At 36.4% G+C, this 23,717-nt stretch overlaps 1 protein-coding gene across 12 annotated transcripts in view; it reads left to right on the top strand.

Moving 5' to 3' along the window:
• Positions 1–23,717, top strand: part of SCaMC (Short Calcium-binding Mitochondrial Carrier) — a 59,349-nt gene that overhangs the window by 16,107 nt on the left and 19,525 nt on the right. Inside the window, exon 1 of one of the 12 annotated variants that reach the window (XM_067790678.1) lies at positions 5,122–5,758. The exons of the other annotated variants lie outside the window; for them this stretch is intronic. Within the exon in view, the coding sequence (XP_067646779.1) occupies positions 5,645–5,758 (114 nt within the window). The 5' untranslated portion in view covers positions 5,122–5,644. Of the gene's footprint in view, positions 1–5,121; positions 5,759–23,717 lie in introns of those variants that run through there. 12 annotated transcript variants of the gene reach the window in all.

Below are 23,717 nucleotides of genomic sequence, written 5' to 3'. Positions count from 1 at the left end.
TGGTGTTTAATTAAACAACCTGCTTATCAATAAAAAATATTATAGCGAATGATATCAAGTATAGCACATCACCAGGCCCGCCGAGAGGGGCGTTTCTGAGGGGGCCCGCTATTTAGAGGTACTATGACATTTTTCTTAATTCAGGAGAGTTTTTAGTTGTGTAGAGGGTAATTTTCATACCCCTGGTGACTAGGATCTCGAGATATAGGCCAAAACGTGGGCCAGTGAATGCCTAGCCAGTGTTTATACAATATAGCTATCAAATGAAAGCTGTTGATGAGTGCTTTAGTACAGAGTAATATATTATCTAGAGACGGACTGGGATTAGGACTAGGACTGGGACTGAGACTCGGAGTGGGACTGGGACTGGAATAAAATACATACCATCCTCTGGGACAGGCAATAAGGGATGCAGAAGAATGAGAAGAAATTGAGAGAAGAGAAAAGAGAGAAGGAGATTGAGAAAGAAATAGAATGAGACGAAGATGGAGATAGATGAAGCAAAAAAGACGGAGGGAGGAGTGAATAAAAGGATTAGGAAAAAGTGAAGAGGGGGGGAGGGCAGAGTCAGACGGAAAAAGCTTATTAAAATGTATGCAGATAGGCCAAATTTAGGCCAGGACAACGTCTGCCGGGTCTTCTAGTATATACATACATATATAATAATTGAAGAAAAAATGCACAAATCTGCAGAAAATCGTGTTTATTATGTTCCACTCCGTCCTCAGAATTGTCATATCACGTCGTGGCCAGGGTTCCTGAAAAACTGCTATTTTGGGGATTTTGAGGTAAGAGAAATGGTGGATAAAAATGGCTGTAATTTTCATAACTATTTAGTGTTCTAGTACTAGTATTTCTGTACGAATACAGCTAATGATTTTTGCATAAAGTGGGTTCTTTCAAGTGTTACGTTTATTTTAAAAGTTATGCCCAAGCCTGTTTCTTTCAAAATTGAATTTCACGCTTTGGTGGCGTAGGCGTAACCTAAAATAAGCGATCATAACCTATATTCCTAGATAAATACTAGTACAAGGAGACTAAACTGTTTAAAAAAAACTTACACAATTTTTCTAACCTCAAACATCCCCAAAATAACCACTTTCGGTTTCATAACCTTAACTCTGACGTAATGGGACAATTTTGAGCTCGCAGATCTGGGTTGGTATAAACCATCTATTGTGCAATTCACGATATTGTCGTATTCATGTAAAATTGTAAGGTTTGAGTTGTTTCCGTCGTTTCCAATATCAAATTTTACTGAAGCATAGCACATACGGCGCATAAGAGACCTTGAGAATTACCTATATATCTCACAATTTGTTAATATGTGAAAAGTAAAAGGCAATTAATTAAAAAAAATGTTTGCTCTTACTTTTTAATTTTAAGTATGCGGTTTAATATAAATTATAAGTACAGTACATACAATTAGGGTTTTATAAAAAAAAAAAATCGAGTTTAAACCGATAATAATGGGTTTAATGCATTTGAATATATTATATCCTCAGCTTATATTCAATACCTTCTATTAGCAAAAAATCCAGTTTTCAGGACAGCAAAAAACCCGTTTTAAAATTGCTCATAATATAAAGTACCCCTATCGATCACCTATTTTAAAATTACGATTACTAATCCTAGTCGTGTTTCACTCGATGGCGATTAAGGTTGTAATTTGCAAAAAAGTTTCAATTTGGTTTGCTGATAGAGAAATTGAATTTGAATTCATAGCATTTGAGCTAAGTTTTAAGGCTGGCATTAATGTCATATTTGCAAGGTGAATTAGAGATCATTTTACCATGTAAAACTAATTTTCCGCTGATGGATGGTGCTGAATACAAGCCGACGGTATATACTTACCACCAAAGGCGGAATCGGAATATTACATCGGGTTCGCGAAATGTTTGTTCCAGTGTTTATAAATAGGAAGCTACTTGTAAATAGAAAGAACTCCACAAACAGGCGTCGGACCTTTATGCCGGGAACTGCTCGGTGAATCCAGTACTCAAAGAACAGTACCCAAAACTTGCGGAAGAGGAACGCACACTCCCCACGGAAACGCGAGTCACTCTAGCTCAACTTCGATCTGGATACTGTAACAGGTTAAATTCTTGCTATCCAGAATCAAACCCGACATAAAAAATGTACGCACTGCTTGCAATGTGTCCCCACATGACACCAACCATCTCTTTAATTGTAATGTGAAACCAACGCCTCTAACACCCCTCTTATTATGGTCCACACCTGTTGAAACAGCAAGTTTCCTTGGGTTACCGTTAGAGGATATTGATGACAATTTGTGTGCTACAACAACAACAGGAAGCTACTGTTCCCTCACCCCGCGAATTTAAAGTTTTACAAAAAACTAACAGTTTTATACACAACAAGCAGCTGAAAGTACCCTGCAGCGAATCGCACTAGCCCCGAACTTTGCAGGCCTTTTGAACGCGTTCTTAACTGGTTCTGTCGAAATAGTCACTGCCTTTGAGTAACTCATTTAAATTCGTATACATATATGTATGTAGCTTAGACCCAAGCGATGTTGGTACAGGTGTGGCTATCAACTGTCCCGCTCAACGTCCGATTAGCACCAGTTTGGATATAGTCATTGTACCTGTAGTGCCAAACTGGTGCTTTGCGTGAGTATTTCCCATTTTCGCTGCAGGGTACTTATTGTATGCCACTAAAGTCTTTGTGCAGTATTGAACTGAAAAAGAGCGTTTTTTAAAGAAATTATTACTGGCGGGCCAAATACGCTCCGAAATATAATAATAAAGTTACTGTCCCGGGGCTTGCACCTGTAACCCTCAGTATGGAAGGCCAGCACATTGCAATACAATTTAAATGTATGGAACCACTTTAATAAAGCTCATTTATACATTGTCATATTTTCATGGATACAAAACAAAGTTTAATTGTCATCTCACTAATGGATGTCTATATGTTATCAAAAAATAAATAAATAAAAATATAAATAATATATATATAAATATAAATAAATAATAGCATTTAAGCTGTGTCTGAAGATTGTGACTCCTAAGAGTACGTCGTTCCTTTAGTTTTCTAAGCCACATGATGTTAAGTGCAAACCGTTCTATCGATTGTATTCTATAAAGTATCTAAATACTTAATATCACAGTTTCAATTTTAATGGTAAACACTTTTGACGAATTCTATTTATTTAGACTTGCTGGAAGGGTGTTAAAAGCTGATCAGCAAACAATGCTTGTATTAAATAAAGCGTTGCTTAGCGGAAATTTACTTCAATTTAGTTGCACCATTTTTAACTTAATCTTAAGGTTTAACGTAGGGCCCGTTAACGGTGATTTGCATTGTTTTAACATTTAAAGGGCCTGTCTGATTTACTAAAAAAACGTTGCCAAATTATATTTTGTTGTTTTGCGTTACTCATACATTGAATGGATATGTTTGTGATTTTGTAAAGAAAAAATGTGCACCTTAAATACGGCTTATTATTGTTATTAAAAAAGTTTACACATAAGGCCTGAAATTTGTAAGGAGTGTCAGTGATATTCAGCACAGGTAAATCATAATAATTTCCTGTACTGATATGTCTGTCCTACCTTAAGCTACAAATTCATGATCGTCCTTTAAATGCAATCCGGAAGCTGTCAAATCACACACAATTTTCTCAATATTTAATTATATAACAGATTTCCAATAAATTTACCCCCTCTATAATAGGTAATTATGAACAAATTTTAGAGATGCGGATTTTTTTTTTCATAGAAAAAGGTCCACCTCTAGAGTTTACTCTCTAAATGGAAGCACAAAATGAAAGAGAAACGTGAAAATTTAACAGGAAATAATGGCGAAGATTATCTATTGACGATTTATTGTAGATTAAGGCATGTGTAAAATGGTCCTTTCGGTTATCGGATCAGGCAGCACTGCTCGTTAAAGACTGTTATTTTCAGAATAGGCTGCATTTAAGTAATATAATTTCCCGAGCCTGGTGAGGACACATCATCATTTAAGTGCTCTGCCAAGATTATAAATTTGTATACGACTATCGGATACTTCATTTCCCCTCGGCTGTTACTTATAATCGCCTACACAATTTGTTGCAGGGTATGAAAATACATCCAGAACCGCTTTCAAAGTATAGGAAACGCTTTGGATTTTTTTTTTGTAAGTTCAATGTCATACCTCATCATACCTGTTTTGGTGTATGGTCTCGTGGGAAGATGGGATAGTCCTTGGAATGTTCGAGAAATGAACAAAAATCCAAATAAACATGTATTAAACAGGCGACCCTTTAGTGTCATAAGGGCATTAAAGCGGATTTTAAGCCCCAGAACCCACATGTCGATATCACTTGAACAATTCCCAACCATTTTTCAGGCTAAAGTTTTTGCCATAAGCGTGTGTACAGATACCACCTTCAAAGAGGCTACTCAATGAGATATTCATTATACTTAGTGACGGCGAAGCTCCGCTCCAGCAAAATCTTCATTGGATATTAAAATGTCAATAGTTCTAAAGTCCGTTTGGAGGAGTGGATTGTAACGGCCAAGTGACCACCGTGACCAGCAAGGTAGCCGCCGAAAGACTAATACAGCCACAAATCATCATGGTAGTCGGGCTCCATGATTAACCTACCAAAAACAGTTTTAATAGACATACTCTCAGGTTTTGCGAATACGACTCAAGATCCTCGGATGGCTAAATTAATAAAATAGACTTCTTAAAGGTGAGTACCATTTTGGATTTCCGGAGAATGTTCAGCTTGGATGTGGTGCTGTGAGAGAAGACTGTAGTCTAACCGATTTTTTCAGCTCTCTATTTAAAGTATTTTGAAATCGAACTTTACGAATATGCGATTTTGAAGCATTGGTAACCCTTTCGAGTCTCCAATTGTTTAGTGTACTTGTTATTTTGGAAAGCGGTCTACATAGTCACTAATTACTTTAATATGCAGTCGGTATAGAGGCGAGTGCTCTTATTGTTGATTTGAAAGCTTGTGATCGTCAAATACCAATGGTAAAAACAACAAAATTCAATGTACTTTGCACCGAATCGGTGGTGGTCTGTGTATTAGTGAGCGCGATAAACGGAATACTATATATTTTACATTTGATTGGCATATCTTTAGGGCAGCAAGTTCAGTCTCAGTTCATCATGCTTTAATAGAAGACGCGTTCAGGCTCTCGCTTGCGAATTGCGGTGATTACGTAACAAAACAACAACAGAGTAATAAAATTTGCACTTTCTGGAATTACGTCGAGCTCTAAACGTTTTATTTATTATTCGAAAGTTTTTTTTGCTTTTTCGAAAATGAATTAAAACAAAGAACGCAAAAAATTTAATACGTGAGCAAAATCTTCTATAATTTACTGTATCGTAAAATTGCTGATAGGACGCGAGCTCATTGGAAGAGAAAAAATCGCAAAATATAAAATTTTTTCAATACCGAATAAAGTGATCGAAATTTTACGTGAAAAATTGCAAAATTAAACAAACAAAATTTCATTCGAAAATTCTCAAAACCAAAAAACCTTGACTTCAACAACTTACGAAGGCCAGGCAAAGTTGATAGCTGCATTGCATTGCAGACATTCGATTACCTTGGCAAAACATTGACCTGTTCAAAAATAAAAATAAAAAAAATACCAATCAAAACAAAAAAATGTTGCGCAGCCATAACAACTGGCCTACTGATTATCGAAATCTTCAGCAAATGGCCATTCAAGGTGATGTGCTGGAAGATTTTGTAGTAATTTTTCGTGACGTAATGTCAAGGGTATGTACAAATGCGCAAGAAACTGTAATAAATAATAGCTTTTTTATTTTCAATAATTTACGAAAAATAGAAAACCACAAATAAATTTCAAAATTTAATTTTCGCTGCATTTGCTTCAAAAAATAATATGGATTTTTCGAAAATGGTCACATATTTGGTTAGATGCAACATCTGTGGGTAGTTGCGCATGCATTTTATTTTGATTGAATTTATAGTTAAGAAGGAAACGGCTGCTTTCCATTTTAACTATTTTTTGTAAAAATGAAATATTTTTTGGGGCTGCTAACAGATGTTCGCTAAATGAAGCAAAAGGCCCTGTATGAAAAGGGAAACTTAATTCTTTCATTAAATAGAATTGTGATTCAATTAAGTTTCTGTGTTAAAACGGTATAAAACGACTAAATGAAAAATGTCATTATACTTGAAACCGCGTTTGAACGAAAATCGTACCTCTAAAATTTTAATAGAGGGTGTACCAACGTCGTCTTTATAAATGAATCATCTTGTTTTTAGCTTTCTCAATAGAGCTTGGCCAAACTAAAAGGGGGAAGTGGCCGTAACGAACGGTCAACCCCGTGGCAAAACTGATGCTTTTCATCAAAAGAATTCGGGAATTTAAAATCCTGAAGTATGTTCAAACTTAATTCTACAAGAAAAAAGGCGACCCAAAACACCGAAATCGTCTTAGTAGAAAAGCTTGATTAAAGTCCAAATGCAATTCCAATAGAAAATGTTTGGTGACTAATACTTAGATCTTAAGCTTAGGGAAAGCAGTTAATATTCTCTGAAATATGCTGAATAGTTGATGTAAATTGTAACAGTACATGCCAAGCTATTATTGTCAACATAGGGAAGCGGACACAATTTTGATTTATTTGGGATAATCAGAGTTTTCGGTTATCAAGCATCCTTGAACTTGCTGTCGTTTCACACACTTCGCGAAGAAACGACAGATTCGAGGTGGGGTAATGCAAAAAATATCAGCCTTACTCGGCTATAGTCGTAGTGAAGTTGAAAAATGTTCACTAAAATTTAAAAGCTGGGTATTGTGTTTTACGATTAGTGATCGAAATCAATTTTTTTAGATCCAAATAGCTCTAAAATGGTGAATCGGTTTAGTGACATGCTGAACTAGGGATAATACTCACACATTACATCCACAATTTATAATCAATTTAACAAACTGTTAAATTTTTGTCGTTTCGTATTTGTCGTTTGAGTGAAAATGGGTTTTATACATACATACGTGATCGTATAACCCGATAAGGACTCTGGCAGTGAAAATATTTTCAGCTTCATTTGAGCGCAGCATAGAAAACTATCAAAATAAACATTTTTTTCTCAGCTTGAGTGGGACTGAAAAAATAAAATGACTTCATATGGGGTATTCCATCCCATTTCGACCAATTTTGAACCCGACCCCTTTAGAATTGGCTGAAAGTTTTTCTTCTTTTTCTAGCTTACGAAAGACGTTTTTCAGAATTTTTTCAAATTTTTTCATCCAACTCAAAAAAAGTTATGAATTTAAAAAAAACACCGTTTTTGTTTTCAAAATGCTATAACTTTTTCAAAAATTGACCGTTTGGGATTTTTTTAAATTTGTTTTTAAATGTACTTTTCGGAAAAAATACAAATAAATTTTAAAGTTTTTTTTTGTAATTTTTCAGTTTTTCGAGAGTTCGAATTTCGCCATTTTGTTTTTTTTTCTCATAAAAAACTTTAATCAATTCTGCAATTATCCCCACTAATCCCGGAGTGGGCCGATTATTTTTTTTTTATTTAATGGAAAAAAAAAACTTAAAAAATTTTTTTGTATTTTTTCCGAAAAGTACATTTAAAAACAAATTTAAAAAAAAAGATCCCAAACGGTCAATTTTTGAAAAAGTTATAGCATTTTGAAAACAAAAACGGTGTCCAACTCAAAATAAGTTATGAATTAAAAAAAAGGTGTTTTTTTCAAAATGCTATAACTTTTTCAAAAATTGATCGTTTGGGATCTTTTTTATTATACTCAGTTGAGCAGAGCTCTCAGAGTATATTAACTTTGATTGGATAACGGTTGGCTGTACAGGTATAAAGGAATCGAGATAAATATAGACTTCCATATATCAAAATCATCAGTATCGAAAAAAAATTTGATTGAGCCATGTCCGTCCGTCCGTCCGTCTGTCCGTTAACACGATAACTTGAGTAAATTTTGAGGTATCTTGATGAAATTTGGTATGTAGATTCCTGGGCACTCATCTCAGATCGCTATTTAAAATGAACGATATCGGACTATAACCACGCCCACTTTTTCGATATCGAAAATTTCGAAAAACCCAAAAAAATGCGATAATTCATTGCCAAAGGCGGTTAAAGCGATGAAACTTGGTAGATGGGTTGACGTTATGACGCAGAATAGAAAATTAGTAAGATTTTGGACAATGGGCGTGGCACCGCCCACTTTTACAAGAAGGTAATTTAAAAGTTTTGCAAGCTGTAATTTGGGAGTCGTTGAAGATATCATGATGAAATTTGGCAGGAACGTTACTACTATTACTATATATGTATGTGCTAAATAAAAATTAGCAAAATTGGATGAAGAACACGCCCACTTTTTAAAAAAAAATTTTTTTTAATTCAAATTTTAACAAAAAATTTAATATCTTTACTGTATATAAGTAAATTAAGTCAAAATTCAACTCCAGTAATGATATGATGCAACAAAATACAAAAATAAAAGAAAATTTCAAAATGGGCGTGGCTCCGCCCATTTTCATTTAGTTTGTCTAGAACACTTTTAATGCCATAAGTCGAACAAAAATTTACCAATCCTCAAATTTGGTAGAGGCATAGATTCTATGACGGTAACTGTTCTCTGTGAAAATGGGCAAAATCGGTGGAAGCCACGCCCAGTTTTTATACACAGTCCACCGTCTGTCCTTCCGCTCGGCCGTTAACACAATAACTTGAGCAAAAACCGATATATCTTTACTAAACTTAGCCCACGTACTTATCTGAACTAACTTTATCTTGGTATAAAAAATGGCCGAAATCCGACCATAACCACGCCCACTTTATCGATATCGAAAATTACGAAAAATGAAAAAAATGCCATAATTCTATACCAAATACGAAAAAAGGGATGAAACATGGTAACTGGATTGGTTTATTGATGCAAAATATAACTTTGGAAAAAACTTTGTAAAATGGGTGTGACACCTACCATATTAAGTAGAAGAAAATGAAAAAGTTCTACAAGGCGAAATCAACAGCCCTTGGAATCTTGGCAGGAATACTGTTAGTGGTATTGCATATATAAATAAATTAGCAGTACCCGACAGATGATTTTCTGGATCACCTGGTCCACATTTTGGTCGATATCGCTAGAACGCCTTCACATATACATCTAAGGGCCACTCGCTTTTAAAACCCTCATTAATACCTTTAATTTGATATCCATATCGTACAAACACATTTTAGAGTCACCCCTGGCCCACCCTAATGGCGATATCTCGAAAAGGCGTCCACCTATAGACCTAATGCCCACTCCCTCTTAAAATGCTCAGTAACACCTTTCATTTGATTCCCATATCGTACAAACACATTCTAGAGACACCCCTGGTCCACCTTTATGGCGATATCTCGAAACGGCGTCCACCTATGGAACTAAGGATCACTCCTTTTCAAAATACTCATTAACAGCTTTCATTTGATACCCATATCGTACAAACATATTCTAGAGTCACCCCTGGTCCACCTTTATGGCGATTTCTTGAAAAGGCGTTCACCTATAGAACTAAAGCCCATTCCCTTTTAAAATACAAACACATTCTAGAGTCACCCCTGGTCCACCTTAATGGCGATATCTCGAAAAGGCGTCCACCGATAGACCTAAGGCCCACTCCCTCTTAAAATGCTCAGTAACCCCTTTCATTTGATACCCATATCGAACAAACAAATTCTAGAGTCAGCCCTGGTCCACCTTTATGGCGATATCCCTAAATGGCGTCCATCCATAGAACTATGGCCTACTCTCTCTTAAAATACTCTTTAATACCTTCCATTTGATACACATGTCATACAACCACATTCCAGGGTTACCCTAGGTTCATTTTCCTACATGGTGATTTTCCTTATTTTGTCTCCATAGCTCTCAACTGAGTATGTAATGTTCGGTTACACCCGAACTTAGCCTTCCTTACTTGTTTAAATTTGTTTTTAAATGTACTTTTCAGAAAAAGTTTTTTATACCTTTCATGAAAATGAAATGGTATATTAATTTCGTCACGAAACCGAAAATTGTAAGTCCTTAAAGGAAAATAGATAGACCCACCATTAAGTATACCGAAATAATCAGGTTGAAGAGCTGAGTTGATTTAGCCATGTCCGTCTGTCCGTCTGTCTGTTTGTATGCAAACTAGTCCCTCAATTTTTGAGATATCGTGATAAAATTTGGTGAGCGGGTGTATTTGGGTGTCCGATTAGACATTTGTCGGAACCGACCGGATCGGACCACTATAGCATATATCCTCCATACAACCGATTTTTCAGAAAAAGAGGATTTTTGTAATATCTTACCCAATTTAACAGATTGAAGCTTCAAACTTGACCATATACTTTCGTATATTGCGCATATTGTTGCCTGAAAAAATTTATGAGATCGGTCGTATATATAGTATATATCCCCCACAACCGATTGTTCAGATAAGGAACTTTTCGTAATTACTGCCCTATTTTAAGAGTAGAGGCCTCAAATTTCAACGAATGCTTACGTATATAGCATATATTGTTGTCTGAAAAAATCATAAAGATCGGTGGTATATATAGTATATATATGGTGGTATATATAGTATATATATATAGTATATATATATAGTATATATATATAGTATATATATATATATTTTCGCAAATTTTAGCCCCATTTTAACAGCTAGAAGCTTCAAATTTCACCGAATATTTACGTATATAGCATATATTGTTGTCTGAAAAAATCATAGAGATCGGTTGTATATATAGTATATATCTCATACAACCGATTGTTCAGATAAGAAACTTTTCGCAATTTCTACCCCATTTTAACAGCTATAAGCTTCAAATTTCACCGATTGCTTACGTATATGGCATATATTGTTGTCTGAAAAAATCATAGAGATCGGTTGTATATATAGTATATATCTCATACAACCGATTGTTCAGATAAGAAACTTTTCGCAATTTCTACCCCATTTTAACAGCTATAAGCTTCAAATTTCACTGATTGCTTACGTATATAGCATATATTGTTGTCTGAAAAAATCATAGAGATCGGTTGTATATATAGTATATATCTCATACAACCGATTGTTCAGATAAGAAACTTTTCGCAATTTCTACCCCATTTTAACAGTTATAAGCTTCAAATTTCACCGATTGATTACGTATATAGTATGTATTGTTGTGTCAAAAAATCATAGAGAGCGGTGATATATATAATATATATATGATGGTATATATAGTATATATATATAGTATATATATATTTTTTTTTACGAGTTCGGCCCCATTTTAACAGCTAGAAGCTTCAAATTTCACAAAATGCTTACGTATATAGCATATATTGTTGTCTGAAAAAATCATAGAGATCGGTGGTATATATATTATATACTTTATATAAACTGTCATTTTGACCCCTTTTTTACGGCTAGAAGCTTCAAAATTCATCAAATTTCATCAAATAGTTACGTTTACGTCATATATTTTTGAAATACGTGATTCGTAGTCATAGTTTTTACATGCAGACCACAAAAAACGTGAAGCTTTGCATCCTCACACAGATTACCTACCTATTTTTTATTTTATATTTATCTTAAAAATCGTTTAGATATGTTCAAATTTCACCAAATGCTTACGTGTATAGCATATATTGTTGTCTGAAAAAATCATTGAGATCGGTGGTATATATAGTATATATCTCATACAACCGATTGTTCAGTTAAGAAACTTTGCGCAATTTATGCCCCTTTTTAACAGTTAGACGCTTCAAATTTCACCATATGCTTACGTATATAGCATATATTGTTGTCTGAAAAAATCAGAGATAGGTGGTATATATATTATATACCCCATATAAACTCTAATTTTTGCCCCCTTTTTACGGCTAGAAGATTCAAAATTCATCAAATTTCATCAAATAGTTACGTTTACGTCATATATTTTTGAAATACGTGATTCGTAGTCATAGTTTTTACATGCAGACCACAAAAAACGTGAAGCTTTGCATCCTCACACAAAGTACCTACCTGTTTTTTATTTTATATTTTTTATTTTATATTTATCTTAAAAATCTTTAAGGTATGTAGATCTGTTCACTATATATTTCTTATCTTATACATCCGATTATTCGGAGATTACGAACGGGATAAGATTATTGTTTAGCCCCATTCATGAAAGGTATGAAGTCTTCGGCACAGCCGAAGACAGTCCCGTTCTTACTTGTTTTTTTTTTTCAATTAAATCAAAAAAAAAAAAATTATCGGCCCACTCCGGGATTAGTGGGGATGATTGCAGAATTGATTGAAGTTTTTTATGAGAAAAAAAAAAAAATAATGGCGAAATTCGAAAAATCTCGAAAAACTGAAAAATTACAAAAAAAAAACTTTAAAATTTTTTTGTATTTTTTCCGAAAAGTACATTTAAAAACAAATTAAAAAAAAAAAAGATCCCAAACGGTCAATTTTTGAAAAACTTATAGCATTTTGAAAACAAAAACGATTTTTTGTTTTAAATTCGTAACTTTTTTTGAGTTGGATGAAAAAATTTGAAAAAATTCTGAAAAACGTCTTTCGTAAGCTAGAAAAAGAAGAAAAACTTTCAGCCAATTCTAAAGGGGTCGGGTTCAAAATTGGTCGAAATGGGATGGAATACCCCATATATTTTTCAATCGTAGTGGAAACCTGGAAAAAAATTGTGCGCACCCAAATTTTTGCAATTCATGGTGAAATTCTAAGGAAAGTGTAATGCAATCGAAGTTTAGTGCATTACCCCCAACTATGCGAGTAAATTCGTATAAATTAGGAAAATGTCAATATTTTAATTTATGTTAATAAAATATTGAATAATTAAAGAGTGCTTACAAATTCAGTGCAATTCCTGGGTGAAGATACCAGAAACGTAATATAATATAAAAGGTTTTCCAACTATTTACTATATAACAAATTTTAGATCTACTGAGTACGCATTATGTGAATTAAAAAACGGCTTCCGTTCACGGATTGTATAACACGATGCGGCCCCAGATGGTTTCTTTGCCACCAAACTTTGTATATTGCAAATGTTAAACAGCTTTAGATATAATGACCCCTGTTATGGGATCTTCGACTGTGGTTGAAAGAGCTGATCAAACGAACTTTCATTCGGTATTATGACAATCATAAGATGAAGACTATCTTCATGGTGAATCTGGATAAATTAAACCGTTCACAGTTGCATATTTCCATCAGCTGTCAACTTAAAAAAAAGTAAATAAACAAAAGCAAAATTAGTTATTGTGTGCAAAAAAGAAAGTAAACGTGTGACCACGATGGAATTGTGGTTTGACGATTCCTTGGATGAAGAGGAAAGCTTACTGCAACTAGCCATAAATAGAAAACGGTTTAGCGATCCGTTGCTTCCAATTCTTTAGAAATGAATTATTTTTAAACAACTTGTAAAATGTGTTATATTTCCCACTTTTTGCCGCCTGAACCTTTGTGAATAGGGGAATTTGTTCCATTATTGAAACCAGTCTTTCAAGTTGTTGCTTTGTATTCGTGACCTTGGACCTATATAAAATTAATAGAAATAGTTTAAAACTACTTTTAGGTAGCAAAATAGTAGAAGATAAATAACAAAAAACTACATTTTAAACAATTTTTTTTAAATTCGAAACTTCTATTCGATTCAATATTAGAAGCACAATGAAAATTTGGACAGCGATAGCTGTCATTATACGAATTTGAAATTCGATGTTCGATACCCAATGAAAATCGAAAGTTGCTCATAATAAGGGTTAATATAACCTCTTTTATTAGTGAAACATAATTCTGAAACGCACTGCATGTATGTACGTTTGTGTAGTTAGTTTGAATATTACTGGTTTTATCCGGCAATGAGTCAGTTTATTTCGGAAAATCTTTCAACAAATTTAAATGTAAATTAAATTTCATATTAACCTACAGAAAGTCATGCTTATATTTAGACGTATGTATATATGTTTGAAAAAACAACGATAATTTACCTATGTATGTATGTACATTTAATGACGGCGTATTGCACGATCTTTCTGTAACCGGATTTTTTATACACAAGTACATATGCATATACCACTGATAAGCTTATGTGTAATCAATTAATTTTTTTTGTGTGGTTCGAACTATTGAATTTTTATTTTTTTATACAACAACTTAAGGCCTCGTGTCCACTTATTCATAATCAAGCATACATATGTACATATGTATGTTTACAGTTTGTATAAATCAGTTCGTAAAGAGCTAATTTCAAAGCATCCGACAGGGTGTCGCAGGTACATATTTATGCCAGAAGGCCTCCTACATCCAACTGCTCTAGTACTACTGAGGAGTAATTGAAGTACTAGGCTCTACGTCTCACCCTGATTTAGCTCATACTTATTATACTAGGTTCAAACACACACCAAATTGGCAATTTATACTATTTGGGCAATTTATTACGCAATTTGTCATATAATAAATTGTAATAATAAATTGCCAATTTAAAAAAAATTGCGTAATAAATTGTTTCAAACTGCAAATGCAACATTGTAAAGTATGTTTATTGAGTATATTTAAACGTCAGTTACGCATGGCTGAACTATATGGTTGGCGCATCTCATCAGCTGATTTTATGTCTTTCATTTCACTGGAGTAGGAATTGTCAAAAGAAGATGGCAAACTCAAAATGAAACCAAAACATTGAACACATTTTCTTACAACACACAAAAATTTCAAAGTTTTATGTTTTCATTCCATTTCATTCGCCTAATAATGTGCGTGTTCATTTTGACAGTCTGAACAAAGGTATGTTCTTGCTGTAGAGATGAGCCAACCATCTATCAAATTACTATTGTGTAAGCTAAATCGAGTTGTATGAACAGCACTCAATTCAAGTCGAAATTTCCTCAATTTATTTTTCTGTTTGAACATAGTATTACCGATTGTGCTTGAAACGTAGGAAAATTATATGAAATGGACATATTCGGGATTAAAAATCGAATAAAATAAATAAATGTAAGGTGCGATATCCTCCGAAGAGATTTTAGGCCGAGCTTCTCTTCCAATTTGCAGCGTGCTCCTTTTAAATTTTTCATACATATTGGCGGGACGGAACGTTTTATGCCGACTCCGAACGGCATCTGCAAGGCAGATGAGTTTTCACTGAGAGCTTTTCATGGCAGAAATACACTCGGAGTAATTGCCAAACATTGCAACCCCGCTTAGAAAAATTTTCTTGTAATTGAAAAAACTTGTTTCTAAAATTTTGATGTTGCTTTGCCAGGGGCGTGAACCCAGGATCTTCGCTGTAGTAGGCGGAGCACGCTGCCATCACACCACGCGGCCGCCATGTACTCGTAAACCTTACCAGAAACAAATAGGTACGGGTTTTGAGAAGAGGTTCGTCAGCTTTGTATTGGTAACAACCTATATAGTTTTATAATCCGCTTATTATCGATAGCGAATCATTATCGTTGACTTATCGTTTTGTAATCGAATTGTTATTGGGGAATGTTATCGATGTTGATGGTCCTTTGCCGGATATAGATCTGGTACGTTCCGGTAACAAAGCACCATTAAGGGACTAGCCCGTCCATCTCGGGAACGATTTATATCGCCACATTAAACCTACAAGGCCATCCCGCCCTTCCCACCACCTAGTTCCATGAGGAGCTTGGGGTCGCCAGAGCCTCTTCTGTTAATGAAACAGGATTCGCCGCGGGTAGGTGAGGTTTACTATTGGGTTGGAGAAGCTATCAGACCAATTCTAAATATTCTCGCGGAATTTTGTTCTCGCGGATTTTTTTATTCCCGCGGAAAAATTCCTCCAATTCTGTTCTCCTAGGGAGAACAATAATTGGGGAATAGGAATTTCGAATTTTCGAACTAACTCAGCTGTTTTGTCAATTGAAATTTCGTTGCGCATTTCTTATTTTGTTTAAAAAGTTGTAAAGTTTAATTATTGTTGCCAATTTGTTTGAAATTAAGAAATAAGGTATAAACAATGTACATTATTGCATTTCATGTGGTATTCACTGAACAGAGGAGCATAAGAAGAAGACCGGCGGGATAATACAAATCCGCCGGAGTTGCCTGCATTCATTCTGCAAAGCAATTTTGTGGCGGCCAAGTCGAGTTAAGTTCGCCCTTCGCCATATGTCAAAATCTATTTAGGCCTTCTTAAAAAATCCTTGCGCAATTTCTGGATGGCTGCATCAAATATGCGAAGAGCTTTTCCGTTGCTTATAGATATACTTTTCCACTTAAAATAGTATATAGAATACGAGGAATGGGAGAAGGGAAAAAACTCGCACGAAATTTTCGTTTAGAATTGGGCTGTGGCATTGAGAGGGTTGCACTACACAACTCCTTGATTCCCGTTATTGCCGAGTCATCGGCCTCTTCGTGGCTTCTTATGGGCTTGTCATAGAAGGGTTACACTTTTGTCATCGATTTTATATTAATTATACGTATCTGTACCTTAACAAATTAATGACTCGTCGTTAACAAATCGGTAAAATGGCGATAACAAACTGGTAACACTTCGATAACAAATCTCTAAGTTGCTTAAAACAAGTCGATATCCCTTTTATGATATATCGATAACTTTTGAATCGATAACTTTTCGACAAAACTCCGGTAAAAAATTGGTAACAAAATTGATAACATATTGATAGTATCCAAAAAATTTACATAAAAACGGATTAAAAATCGATTTAAATTAATTTAACTTTATTTTATTTAATTTAGCTTCATTTCGTTATTCATTTGCATCAGTTCTTTTTATTTCATATTGTTTTATTTTAATTCATTTCATTTTATTCTATTTCATGTTATTTATTTTTTTTTATTTTTTGTAATTTATTACTTTATTTTATACTAACCTTTTATTCACTCCTCCCTCTGCCTTTCTCTTGCTCCCTCTCCATCTTTTCACTCACTTCCTTTCCGCTTCATCCATCCCTATTTCTCTATCTTCGTCTAACTCTATCTCTTTTCAATCTCGTCCTCCTTCCCTCTTTTCTCTTCTCTCTAGTTCTTCTAATTCTTCTCCATCCTTTATTCCTAGTTACAGTACTAGCCCATGCCTCAGTCCCAGTCGGTCCCTGGTTCGTTTCCCGAAAAAAGTGTAGTAAATACAATTTAGGCAATAGGCTACTTATATACCGAATTTCAGGCAACTCGAACCGTGAAAAGAATGTTAGGACATATCGGTCCCTGATCAACTTCAACTTTACAGAAACCCTCCGGGTTGCTGTGAAGCTATCCTGCGGATTCGAATACTATAAGCAGAGTGGTTTCCTTCTTTATATACTGCGGAATTTAATAAACAATTCCTCTAGTGACACCAATTGTAACGAATTTTGGAAAATTTTGATTAATCTGTACTTTTGTTATTCGAATCTCTTTGTTAAATTACGAATTTTCCGTTATGAGTAAAAAACAACTTTTTCTTAGTAGTGACTTTATTCCGTACAACTTATGCACAAAGATGATGTTATACACAACTTTAAAAACATTTGTTTGCTACTGACTTTGCGTTGTCGACCCAACCGCTTCATAGCTTTGCATTTATGTTATTTTTTATCATCACGCCACCTAATTTACCGCAAGTCTCTCAAATATGTTTAGAGAAGGATGAGTACATAAAAAAATAGGTATACATTGAATTATACCGTACAGAATATATGCAAGCACCCAATAGGAACGGTGGTAACGATAAATACAAAGTACCCACTAGGAATGGCGGTAACATTCCCCCCCCCCCCCCCCCCCCCCCCCCCCCCCTCTCTGCCAAAACCTATGAGCATACAGTTGCGTTTGACGATAGCGCTGACGTAAGTCCCCACTGTTGCCGATCGGCTTGTAACCTGAAGATGATCCGATTAATATGTGGTTCGGCGTGATAGATGTGTCGTCGTTTGCCTCTATGGATACAAATGTAAGTGGCCTAGAGTTGATTATAAATTCGACCTCAAGGAGAGTGCTGTGAAGAGTTTCGTCGTTAAATTTGTGGTTGGGATTTATTACATTCAATACGGTTTTAATTGATCTTATCAGGCGTTCCCACGCTCCGCCCATATGAGGAGCTGCCCGTGGGTTGAACCTCCATTTAATATCGTCGAACTTAGTTTGCATAGCTGTGTAATCTATGTTGCTCCTTTCGTTGCGTAGAATTTTTTCAGTTGCTTTGAAATTTGTGCCGTTGTCGGTGTAGATTTCTATTGGTATTCCGCGCCGTGCAAGAACTGGTATCGAGGCTGTAAGCTATCTCCATGTGAATAGCACGAACAGTGAGGCATGTAAAGATCACTCCCCAACGCTTCTCTCGGTGTCGGCCTACCGTAACGTGGATAGGACCGAAGTAGTCGATACCAACGTAACTAAATGGTCGTTCAAAACTGGCGAGTCGCGCGACGGCAAGGGAGCCATCTGTGGAGGCCGAGGTTTGGCGAGTACGTTCTTGCAAACTTGGCAGTTTCGACGCACCGTTCGGTACAAAACCCGTAGTCGTGGTATATGGTATCTTTCTCGTACTTCGTTTATTGCAGTTTCGTGCGATAGGTGGTGATACCTTTCATGGATGTCTTTAACTATCAAGTAGGCGATATGGTGCTTACCAGGCAAAACAACAGCATTACGAGCTGTTAAGAATTCAGTCCTGCCTCTGACGCGTATAACTCCGTGTTCGTCTGTGAATACATTTAGACCTTTTAATTTACTGTGTCCTTCGATACTCTTACCGCTATTTAGGCTAAGTATATCGTTTCCAAACTCGTTGAGTTGCGCTTGAGTTATCAATGTCCTTTTTGCAACTTCAAGCATCTCGAAGGTAACCTTATCCGGTGGTTTTTGCGAATGAGCCTTTGCTTTGACCTTTTCTACGTAAAGAATAAATGTAGCTAACGCACGATATAACCTTCTCCAGCTTGAAAAATATTCGACGTTCATAGAAAGTTTTCTCTCGTCTGATTTCCGGATATGTAGCAGATGATTTTTTAATTCACTGTTATCTAATAGTCCCAAGTCGCGGCGGTATGGCCATTCGTTCTCGTCGTCGTACAAGAAGGGAGGCCCCTTAAACCAGAGGTCAGCCTCAGCTTTGGAGTCAACCTTAGTTGCAAGGTCAGGAGGATTTGATAGTGAAGGTACCCATTTCCACTGGTTTAGACTCGTCCGATCTAAGATATCAGCAACTCTGAACATTACAAATTGGCGAAATTGTCGAGGGTCCATACAAAGCCATTTCAGAACGGTGGTAGAGTCGGTCCAGAATAATTTCCTTTTTATTTGTAGTCGTGGTACGGCGCATATCTTTGATGCCAGCCTTGCGCCCAGTACTGCAGCTTGAAGCTCTAGCCGAGGAATCGAAACTGGGTTCAGAGGTGCTACTTTCGATTTCGCAGCTACGACAGAGATGCTTATATGGGCTCCGCTTTTGACGCGTAAATAACATACTGCTGCGTATCCTAACTCGCCAGCATCCACAAAGGTATGCAGTTGAACATCTTCAGCAATGTAAAGATAAAGGAAGTAGCACCTGGGTATTTCTATTGCGGCCATGGCTACTAGGGCGGTCTTCCAATTGCACCATTTTGACTTCATTGCGGCGTCGATCTCATCATCCCAGCCTATACCTGATCGCCATATCTCTTGGAGTAAAATCTTCAACGTCATTGTGTATTGAGATAAAAAACCAAGTGGGTCGAATATCGACATTAAGACTTGGAGGATTTCGCGCTTCGTCGGTGTGGTATCACCAACTACAACGTTTCGCTTTAGTCTCGTGAACCTGAATGTGTATTTGAACACATCCTTATTGGGATCCCAGAATATTCCAAGAATCTTTTCGTCGGAGCTCAACTCTAATGGCACTTGGGTTTTTACGGTGTTACCCTCTACGGATATTAAGACATTTGCAGAGTTGGATGCCCAATTGCGCATATGGAACCCAGCGGAAGCATGTACATTCTTGACTGTTGATGCTATTTCTATGACAATATCACCGCAGATGGCAACCTTCCCCACACGAAATTCCAATAAGATGTCCACTAAAGGAGTTAAGAGGTCGGGTCCGGCTAATATAAAATCGGTAAGCGCCACCCCTTTGCTCCTAGCTGCGGCGTCCCAAACTAAACGTACTTTATGTGGCTTATTCGGATTGTGCGTTACGAATATGGGCAGATACCAGACACGTCCCTTGTGATTTTCAATTTCTGTTGTGCTCAACTTTTTCGCGTAACCCTTAGCTAGGAGATTGTCGACCTGCATCTGCATAGCTAGCTTAAGTGATGAATCCTTTTGGAACTTTTTATTGTGGCATATAAGACGCTTGTGAGCCATTTTGTAGCTATCAGGCAGACTGACTTCTTTGTGCCGCCATAGTAATCCAACTTCATATCTGTCGTCAACTTTTTTACACGTAGATTCGAGAATATCTAGTGCCTTTTGGTCATCATGTGACAGCAGCGTCGTTGGTTTGACGTCATCTAATTTAAAGGGATCTTTAACTAGGACATGCAGCTGTTCATATTCGCTTTCGCATGCACATGTATGTATATTTAAGCATGTGTCCAACGTAGAGCCGCCACACTGCCCTTGTAAAGCCCATCCCAATCTTGTTTTCGTTGCTATTGGCTGGCTTGACCTACCTTCTCGAATTTTTAGTGGTACGGCTACTTGCCAATTATCGGAGCCTATGAGTATTGTTGGCTTTGCATTAATGTAGGATTGTATAGGGAGCCAAGTATGGGTAGTCCTTGCTTATTTTTGCCATATCAATGGATTGCATGGGCAGTCCAAGATGGTTCATTGTGTGGACCCCGGTAATAGTGAACGCTTTCTCATGCTGTGTGCCACTTATCTTGATAGAAGACCTTACGGATGAGTTTTCATTTCGAGTTCTGTGATCTGTCCAGCGAAGACATAACGGGTCAGGGACACCTTTCAAGTTAAGCTGTTTGAACACTTCTTCCTCGATTAGGGTCACCGATGAACCTTCATCTAAAAAGGCAAACGTATCAATACAACTATTGTTACCATATATACGAACCGGTAAGATGCGAATGGATGCATGGCCCAGGAAAGTTTATGATTGCTCGGCAGGATTCCACAGTGGAATATACATTCCGTACACAGAGTGCAAAATCTATGAGGGCATCTAGTCTATCTTTTACAGGTGGAACCTTTTGTACCTTTTCGATCAAATTTTCGATAATTAGCTCTGGCCTGCACATGCGCAGAGTGGCGATAATTTCCGGAACCATTGTTGGCAATAGTAGTTTGCACCGGACCATTTATCGTGCCTTACCTTTTAAACAGGCCTGCAAACGTATTAAGTTCTCAGCGTTGGAATAGCCTGCGACTTCCGTACTGGTTTCAAGGCTACTAATGAACAAAGGCCATTCCTCCGGGCTACCATGAAAATGAGGGAGCTCCTTTGGAATGGCTTGTCGTGCTGCTATCTGAGGAGGTGTAGGTGAAGTCTTTAGGTTGTGAGCATAAGTATTCTTCGTTGGGACACCATGCGAATGTGATAGTAAGTCATATTTCTTTTCAAGATAGCTTTGATTAATAAGCCTTTCTTCCTCAAGCATAGCTAGGCGTAGCTGTAACACTTTTCGTGGGCAACTTGGATGAGGGGCTGATACCATCACGGATTGCTGGTTGTTCGGGGGAGCTGCAGCACTCGTTTTTGCGGTAGAAGCTAAAGGGTTGCATTTATTGCAGTTCCAGTTTACGCCTTCTATTCCGCTGTTGACCCCGACACAAGCGAAGTGGTACCACCTGTCGCATTGGTCACATTGTACCATGCGGCTACAATCTTTTCCGTTGCATGCGGAGCAATTAAATTCCTCACTTGATTCACCGTTATTTATCATTTTGAATGGTTTTAACATTTAGATTTTATCGCGAACCGCGGTAGAAAATGTTTTTAAAGACTTTGTTAAATTACGAATTTTCCGTTATGAGTAAAAAACAACTTTCTTAGTAGTGACTATTCCGTACAACTTATGCACAAAAATGATGTTATACACAACTTTAAAAACGTCTGTTTGCTACTGACTTTGCGTTGACGACCTAACCGCTTCATAGCTTTGCATTTATGTTATTTTTTATCATCACGCCACCTAATTTACCGCAAATCTCTCAAATATGTTTAGAGAAGGATGAGTACATAAATAAATAGGTATACATTGAATTATACCGTACAGAATATATGCAAGCACCCAGTAGGAACGGTGGTAACGATAAATACAAGGTACCCACTAGGAACGGCGGTAACACTCTTGAAATGTCGAATAAATAATTCAAATATTCAGTATCGCAAAATGTTCTTTATTTACAACTCTTCTGTTGTAGTAGTATTTCACAACAACAATACCCGCGTATTCACTTATAGCGTGTTAAAATCAAACTGATTCCTCAGCTTGCGCTGCTATTATACTCTCGGTTGCTTCGTTCGCCCATTTCTCCCAAGGTCTAGACTTTTCACGAACAGCCTTCTCGAACAGCTACTTATTTAGTTAGCAAATGTATATGTGTGCGGCTGCTTGCTTTACTATTTTTGTGCATTTATTTAATATTTGCCACAATATATACATATTGGCACGGATATTAGCATCACTAAGCTATACCATCACTAAGGCGATGCTAAGGCCATGCCAAGCAGTATTTACGTTAATAATCAAATCAAGTATACACCTATATAAGGCAGCCCAGAGAGATGTCACACACAGATGCATTTACTTATACGCCTATGTGCGCGCGGGAGACTGTAAACTACAAACATTCACATCAATAATTCAATCTTTATGTATCTAAATAAACGAATAAATAATTGCGTCTACACATATGTACCATGTACGAATACGAGCAGCGGAGAGTCAATGCGCAAACACATGCATATATCTGAGAAGTTTGAGAGCTACTGGACTATGCTAGTACATTCTGGAAAAATGCGAACGAGGAAACCAAAGGGTATAAAAGGCAACAGATGTAGAGGCGCTGTAATTCAGTTTGAGTTGAGCAATCAATGAGTTATTGATTAAGCACGCGATCTGGCGGCCAATAGTAGAGTTTAATTTGAGTTATCAATCAGTTTGGTTATTAAGCCAGCGACTAGCAAAGTATAAGTGTTATTGTGAAGTACTTTAATAAAGGCCATTTTTCCATTATTCAATATTGAAGTTATTTATTCAACAGTTTAGTGATTCGAACTTAGCAGAGGATTGCAAATAAGAGGATTTGCAAGTAAAATTCGTTACAATATGTACATATGTGGTGACGTGTCCCTTAAGTTTCTGTGTGAGTTCGTTCATATCAACTCTACCACGTACATTACTCCCATAACATTACGCTACAGTGTAGTGACTATACTTACGCTCTCATTCTTTATTACTTCCTACAGCATACCAATACCAATATTACACATTACGCCTGCATTCACATTCTACATGTATCTCCCATCTTACGCTTACATTCATTCCCCCATACCGTGAGCAAAATTATTACACAGCAAAAACTTATTACGCTTCTCCAAAAAAAAAATAACTTTATAAAACACCGCATGATATAAACTACGTCACAATCGCTTTAATCTCTATATCAATACCTCCAAACCAAAAGTAACGAATCCACGCAAAGCCAAAATGGTTTATTCTCTAATTCTCCATAAGCATCTAGTACATATTGTAACGAATTTCTCTGCAAATCCTCTTATTTGC

The sequence above is a fragment of the Eurosta solidaginis genome, chromosome 5, assembly GCF_040869045.1.
Source record: "Eurosta solidaginis isolate ZX-2024a chromosome 5, ASM4086904v1, whole genome shotgun sequence".
In the NCBI taxonomy this organism is placed as follows: domain Eukaryota; kingdom Metazoa; phylum Arthropoda; class Insecta; order Diptera; family Tephritidae; genus Eurosta; species Eurosta solidaginis.
The sequence above is the reverse complement of the archived record's forward strand: the minus strand, read 5'-3'. Positions and strand labels throughout refer to the sequence as shown.